This window comes from Ammodytes marinus (genome assembly GCF_949987685.1).
Source record: "Ammodytes marinus genome assembly, chromosome: 11".
Taxonomy (NCBI): Eukaryota; Metazoa; Chordata; class Actinopteri; order Uranoscopiformes; family Ammodytidae; genus Ammodytes; species Ammodytes marinus.
The window spans coordinates 2,588,783-2,596,446 of record NC_137215.1 but is presented as its reverse complement, the minus strand read 5'-3'; the positions used below and the strand labels follow the sequence as shown (position 1 = coordinate 2,596,446).

The window sequence follows — 7,664 nt, the reverse complement described above, 5'->3', positions numbered from 1 at the left end:
CTTGCTGCCAACTGAAACATATTAATGAATGCAGTTTTGGACCGATGGAGAGCTCTTGCCTGTTTACTTAGTAAAATCCAGGTAGTGACCTTACGTCTATAAAATAAGCAAATACATATTATTAGGAACCTAATGCATGTACTGACTAACCAACATCACCACATACTGTTTGGATGCAGAGGACAACACATCAGACATTGGTTAAGGAACTCAAGTAAGGTGAGGTCTTATAGCTTTCAAATGTGAATATTGTGAAAATATATTGTAGAGATTGTTTAAAAGGATAAATAACTAGGAGTGTGAGTCTTTTGGCGTTGTTGCAAATTATGGCATGAAAGGAAATTAAAGTTATGTTGTTTTTATGTTTGCAAAGTAGTATCAACTGATTGTGATAATGTAAAACACAAAGGCAAACTTAAGAGAAATGGTAACATTTATTTATGCTTGTATATTGTACAGATACAAACAAATTAAATCAAATTGGTAGGTTTAGGCTAGCTGCCTTTTCTCAAACTTGCCACTTTCTAAAATAAAATGTAGTTACCAGTTACACTGGGTTAAACCAATAAATTCTAAACAAAACATTTTGGAAATTATGTATTGATTCAATATCTTAGAAGATAGGAAGCGCAATTTTTACATGTATCAAAAGTTGTATCCCTCTTAAAAAACTGCAAACAGCCATTCAAATCAATATGCAAACTTTAACAAGCAGACATTGTGGATTGTAGGTTCACATAATATGCTATAAATAAAGGGTTCATTCAGAACTAGGGACATCTGCGTTCCTTTTCAATGCACCGACCACCTAGAACAGGCTTCAACAGTCACTTAAATTACATTCTCTTCCAATTTATGGGCAGCTCAGAACATTGGTGCTTATTGTTAATATTTTCAGCTGTAACTGTTTTTAGTGATTTACATGTTCATAATTGTATCTTTTTCTCATTTCTTTGTTTTTTAATTAAATTTTATGGTTGCTTGCTTCAGTGATTTGGATATCTCTGTCTCTATCCCAGGCATGGGTATTTCGCACTTCATGCACTGTTGGTATATTGTGGTCTTACTGTGTATTTTATTTACTGTAATCTCGGCTACATTGAAAATGAGGGCTTGCCTCCGAGAACTAAATAAAGGTTGATTAAAATAAAAAAGTAAAGCACTACAATTAACTACTTAATTAAATAAGGTTAAGAATGAAAATCTTTTTGTATTTCTTGACAGACACTCATCAGGTCTCACAGTGAAGAATGGGCAATTTCTCCTCCAACACCTCACAGAACGAAAGCTACAACAATTACACCAACGACCATTATAATTACAACTACGACTTCAATTTCGACGACTTCTTTGATGATATTTTTGACATCGACAAAACTTTATTCATCATACATGTGGCGACATGTATAATCATCGCTATCGGCCTTCCTCTGATCCTTGTGGCCATCTACTCTCTTTATTCTCTGGTACGTACATTATCACCAAGAATGATTTATTTACTGTATAATGTGTCTGTCGTGCAATCTGTCTGGGACAAAGTGTTGTTATTATTAACTATACCGTATATTTATAGGAAAATGTGACTCCAATTTGCCCTGTATTTATACATTCAGCTGGAAGACCGGCTCTGCCCATGTGGCCTCAGAGGGCTGCTACGAACGCTGTAAACTCTCAGGGCCAAATTTACTAAAAATAGATGTTTTACCAATGTTTTCCTGCAGGTGCAAAAGGATAATGTTGCTCCGATCTATGTCATCAACCTTCTAATCTCCGACCTCATTCAGCTCTGCTGCCTGATCGTTCCGGAGGCACTACGTTACCGTGGGAAGACAGATGACGATTGTCCGATATGTGACAAATTTGTTCATATTCACCTATATGGTGTTGTGGCCAGTGTTGGCTTCATGGTGTGCATCGCCCTGGAGAGGTAGCAATCTGTCTACGTGTTAAACTACTTTCATATCTGATCAATGTCTTTCTATGTAATTCTGAAGTTCCTCTAAGACCATGTGTCTGTCTTGTATTACAGGTATTTGGTCATCGCCCATCCACTGTGGTACCGCTTCAGAAGAACTATCAAGATCTCTGTGGTGGTCTGTGTCTTCGTCTGGGCCTTTCCTCTTGTTCTCATACTTACGATAGATTTGGTTGACTCACCAGTCCCATTTACCTTGTTAGCCGTCCTCCTCCTCCTTCCCTTCCCACTGTTCATCTTCTTCCTGGGTGGGATCTTCAAAGCCCTGTCTGCTTCCATCTCTGTCTCCTCTGAAGAAAAACGACGAATTGTTGGGATTTTGGTTCTGGTGCTGCTCATTTATACTCTGCTGTTTTTGCCATTCATCATCTTTATATTTACCATTCAATATGGAGATCCTGGTGTGGACGTATTCTTCTTCTTCCCCGTGTCCCATATGCTTCTTCAGTTGAGTCCTCTTGCAGATTTAGTTCTGTATATTTTCATGAGGAAAGGGGCCATAGACAAGCTGTTGGCCTTTCTGTGTTGTTGCAGAATGGACAGCAATGATGTCAGCAGCCCAGACAGCAATGATGTCAGCAACCCATAGTTTGAATAATGACAAGATGTAAATACACAGTCAGCTCTATAGAGAGAGAGAGAGAGAGAGAGAGAGAGAGAGAGAGAGAGAGAGAGAGAGAGAGAGAGAGAGAGAGAGAGAGAGAAAGAGAGAGAGAGACAGAGAGACAGAGAGAGAAGGATGAAACCAGAAAGAGAATGTAGACAAATAGAAAAGAACAAAGATAGGCAGGGACCGTCATCCATTTGATATCCAAAAATTAAAGCATTGATTTGACGTTTGACCTATATCTTTATTATTGCATGTTTTCTTAAATCTGTTTCTCTAACACAGAGAACCTAAAGGTGCTACATGGAACTTTTAAACATTTCTGAAACAGTTTAATTTTTCCTGATGATCAATAATGACATGTAACAGCAAACGGGACCATCAGTGCAAAGAATGCTATTTTTTTTAATAGTTTTTCTTCATGCCTTTGTCATGGGTACAGTCACCTTCTAACTATAGATGGCATAGTAAAAAACACTTCTGCTTTTGTCCAAAGGGGGCGCAAGAATGAATCAAGTTGAAAGTTCCTCAGAGCACCTTTAAAAAATCCTTTATAACTTTTGTTCTATTTTGGTTTCTTTTTGTTATAACTGATGCATGTATATCCAAAGTTGTGTTTGTTTGCCTATCTCTTATTTTATGTTGAATAATAGACATAGGCTATATAAAATACATATTAATAATATCTGTTTTTGTTTAAAGATATGTTTAATTTTGGTGTTTGAGTGGAAGGCATGTAAGTTTTGTGGTGTTGGGTTTGCAACTGCTGCTGTTTGCTTGGCAATATACATAACATTCTATATCAGGTTATATGTAATTTTGTTTTAAATTGTAAATGTTCTTTCAAGTTTACCGGATCTTCAAAGGAACACTGGTACGCATTGACCATTGGGCAGATCATTGGGTTTAACACAGCACATGGCTAAGATTAATTTGACCTCAAATATATATTAACTGATTTGGACTGTTCATTGTTGTTTAATAAATGGATTTACATACTTTTGATAGCACACTGAACTTATTGGTTACAGACATACACATTTATTTTGATTTACATTTGTCTTTATGCAGAGACTGTTTTTCTCTCCTCTCCTTCCCCCTCCCTTGGCTGGGCCTCACCACAGGGAGGGAGGTGTCAGGGAAAGACAGGCTAATTTGCATATATACACACAGTCACACAATCTCTTCTGTCATCAGTTAGTATAGTTGTTGATGTGTGTGTTTTATTACTTTCTGTAAATAAAATATGTGTGTTTTAATTATGTTGGTTTCTTTAATACTGCACAAGAATGAACATTCCCATCCTCTTCCATTTAGAACTCTCTTGACCTACTAGCTATTAGTAACTTTTTATATTCATTCAACTATCAATTCAATTGATCAAATGTATGATACTGATATAGGTAAGCTATACATTTCCTAGGTAACTCTGGGTGGTGCCCAAGATAGAAGTTAAGTTTGAATTAATTTCTGTTTTTTAATTTTAATTTCTTGATAGCCAAAAGGGGAGGAATCCCTCTGCTTCTTGTTGTTGCATTATGTGCAACTTAGAAACATTCTAGGTAGAACACCACTACATGTATAGTGCTACGTGTGAGGCAGTGTACTGTTGGAAAGTGTTCATTATATTATATAATATTAAATTCCACATAATCTTTGACCAAATTCCAAATTTTTGATTTAGCTCGAAAATGTTCAAAAAGTCTTAATTTTAGTCACCCACCAGTAGGCTGCTACCAGAGTGGACATCCACTAGTACTTAAAAACAACAAGCATTATGGTGTAAATGGATTTTTAATCAAAAACCAAGCCGGGAGTTCTACTGTCGATATTTTTCCATCAAGTCATTTTATTTACTTTAAGTTATTTCTTATCATGATCATTAATTAATAATCATTGATTTTTTTTCCGACCACATTTCTCACTCAAAGCTGACGGTTCACCGCTATCTATCCAGGTTTGAATAATTCCTAACATAATTTTAAAAATGTCATCTTCTCCTGAGTAGTTTTTCTTTGTTTTATGCAGGCCAATAATTTGAGGAAAAAAAATAAAAAAAACGCATATTTTCCAAAATCACAGCATATTTATTCTGACATGGTTGTTTAAGAAATAAGAAGCTATTCACTGCATCAGTTAGGTTTTAATAACTTGCTGCCAACTGAAACATATTAATGACTGCAGCTTTGACTGATGGAGATCTCTTGCCTGTTTACTTAGTAAAATCCAGGTAGTGACCTTTCTCACTTCCATAAAATAAGCAAATACATATTACTAGGAACCTAATGCATGTACTGACTAACCAACATCACCACATACTGTTTGGATGCAGAGGACAACACATCAGACATTGGTTAAGGAACTCAAGTAAGGTGAGGTCTTATAGCTTTCAAATGTGAATATTGTGATAATATATTGTAGAGATTGTTTAAAAGGATAAATAACTAGGAGTGTGAGTCTTTTGGCGTTGTTGCAAATTATGGCATGAAAGGAAATTAAAGTTATGTTGTTTTTATGTTTGCAAAGTATTATCAACTGATTGTGATAATGTAAAACACAAAGGCAAACTTAAGAGAAATGGTAACATTTATTCATGCTTGTATATTGTACAGATACAAACAAATTAAATCAAATTGGTAGGTTAAGTCCAGCTGCCTTTTCTCAAACATGCCATTTTCTAAAATAAAATGTAGTTACCAGTTACACTGGGTTAAACCAATAAATTATAAACAAAACGTTTTGGAAATTATGAATTTATTCAATATCTTAGAAGATAGGAAGCGCAATTTTTACATGTATCACATTTTGTATCCCTCCTAAAAAACTGCAAACAGCCATTCAAATCAATATGCAAACTTTAACAAGCAGACATGGTTGGATTGTAGGTTCACATATGCTATAAATAAAGGGTTCATTCAGAACTAGGGACATCTGCGTTCCTTTTCAATGCACCGACCACCTAGAACAGGCTTCAACAGTCACTTAAATTACATTCTCTTCCAATTTGTGGGCAGTTCAGAACATTAGTGCTAAATGTACCTGTCTTGCATTGCTCTGTTTATATCCCAGGCATGGGTATTTCGCACTTTATGCACTGTTGGTATATTGTGGTCTTACTGTGTATTTTATTTACTATAATCTGGGCTACATTGAAAATGAGGGCTTGCCTCCGAGAACTAAATAACGGTTGATTAAAATAAAAAAGTAAAGCACTACAATTAACTACTTAATTAAATAAGATTAAGAATTAAAATATTTTTGCATTTCTTGACAGACACTCATCATCAGGTCTCACAGTGAAGAATGGATGATTTCCCCTCCAACACCTCACTGAACGAAAGCTACAACAATTACACCAACGACCAATATGATTACAACTACGACTTCTTTGATGATATTTTTGACGGAGCTGAATTCATCATGCATGTGGCGACATGCATAATCATCGCTATCAGCCTTCCCTTGATCTTTGTGGCCATCTATTCTCTTTATTCTCTGGTATGTACATCATCACCAAGAATTATTAATTTACTGTCTGTAGAATGTGTCTGTTGTGCAGTCTGCATGGGCCAAAGTGTTGTTATTATTAACTATACCGTATATTTATAGGAACATGTGACTCCAATTTGCCCTGTATTTATACATTCAGCTGGAAGACCGGCTCTGCCCATGTGGCCTCAGAGGGCTGCTACGATCGCTGTAAACTCTTTGGGCCAGATTTACTAAAAATAGATGTTTTTCCAATGTTTTCCTGCAGGTGCAAAAGGATAATGTTGCTCCGATCTACGTCATCAACCTTCTCATCTCCGACCTCATTCAGCTCTGCTGCCTGATTGTTATGGAGGCACTACCAAGTGAGGATTGGCTGATATGGGACATCTTCTATGATATTCACCTTTATGGTGTTATGGTCAGTGTTGGCTTCATGGTGTGCATCGCCCTGGAAAGGTAGCTATATGTCTATGTGTTAAACTACTTTCATATCTGATCAATGTCTTACTATTCTGATGTTACTCTTACTCCATGTGTCTGTCTTGTATTAAAGGTATTTGGTCATCGCCTGTCCACTGTGGTACCGCTTCAGAAGAACTATCAAGATCTCTGTGGTGGTCTGTGTCTCCGTCTGGGTCGTTCCTCTTGTCCTTATTCTCACATTAGATTGGGTTGACTCACGAGTCTCATCTACCTTCCTATCTGTCCTCTTCCTCCTTCCCTTCCCACTGTTCATCTTCTTCCTGGTTGGGATCTTCAAAGCCCTGTCTGCTTCCATCTCTGTCTCCTCTGAAGAAAAACGAAGAATTGTTGGGATTTTGGTTCTGGTGCTGCTCATTTATACTCTGCTGTTTTTGCCATTCATCATCTTTATAATTACCATTCAATATGGAGCTTCTGGTGTGGACGTATTCTTCTTCTTCCCCGTGTCCCATATGCTTCTTCAGTTGAGTCCTCTTGCAGATTTAGTTCTGTATATTTTCATGAGGAAAGGGGCCATAGACAAGCTGTTGGCCTCTCTGTGTTGTTGCAGAATGGACAGCAATGATGTCAGCAGCCCAGACACTAATGATGTCACCAGCACATTAGTTTGAATAATGACAACATGTAAATACACAGTCAGCTTTAGAGAAAGAGGGAGAGAGAGAGAGAGAGAGAGAGAGAGAGAGAGAGAGAGACAAAGGGATGAAACCAGAGAGAAATTGTACAAAGAGATTGGACAAATAGAAAAGAACGGACAGGTACCGTCATCCATGTGATATCCAAAAAAAAGCATTTATTTGATGTTTCACCATAATTATAGTGTGTATTCTTAAATCTGTATCTCTAACACAGAGAACTTAAAGGTGCTACGAGGAACTTTTTAATATATTATATTATAATGAAAATATTTGATAGTCTAATTTTACCTCTGATGATCATAAATGACATATAACAGCAAACAAGACCATCAGTGCAAAGAATGCCATTTGTATAGAGTTTTTCCTCTACTTTATGCCTTTGTCATGGGTAAGCTTACCCTTGAACTATACATGTAGATGGCATAGTAAAAACACAACCGCTTTTTTCCTAAGGGGATGCTAGAATTTA

At 36.7% G+C, this 7,664-nt stretch overlaps 2 protein-coding genes across 2 annotated transcripts; both read left to right on the top strand.

The window, feature by feature from the left end:
- Positions 1-1,250: 1,250 nt before the first annotated feature.
- On the top strand, positions 1,251-2,564 carry LOC307257541 (ovarian cancer G-protein coupled receptor 1-like; the record flags this gene model as incomplete). Its single annotated transcript, XM_080036802.1, has 3 exons — positions 1,251-1,466; positions 1,722-1,927; positions 2,030-2,564. 3 exons carry the CDS (start codon positions 1,251-1,253, stop codon positions 2,562-2,564), a joined length of 957 nt encoding a protein of 318 aa, XP_079892928.1.
- A 3,321-nt stretch (positions 2,565-5,885) lies between these two features.
- On the top strand, positions 5,886-7,168 carry LOC307257540 (G-protein coupled receptor 4-like; the record flags this gene model as incomplete). The annotated part of the gene is made up of 3 exons (XM_080036801.1): positions 5,886-6,080; positions 6,340-6,530; positions 6,628-7,168. 3 exons carry the CDS (start codon positions 5,886-5,888, stop codon positions 7,166-7,168), a joined length of 927 nt encoding a protein of 308 aa, XP_079892927.1.
- Positions 7,169-7,664: the final 496 nt, after the last annotated feature.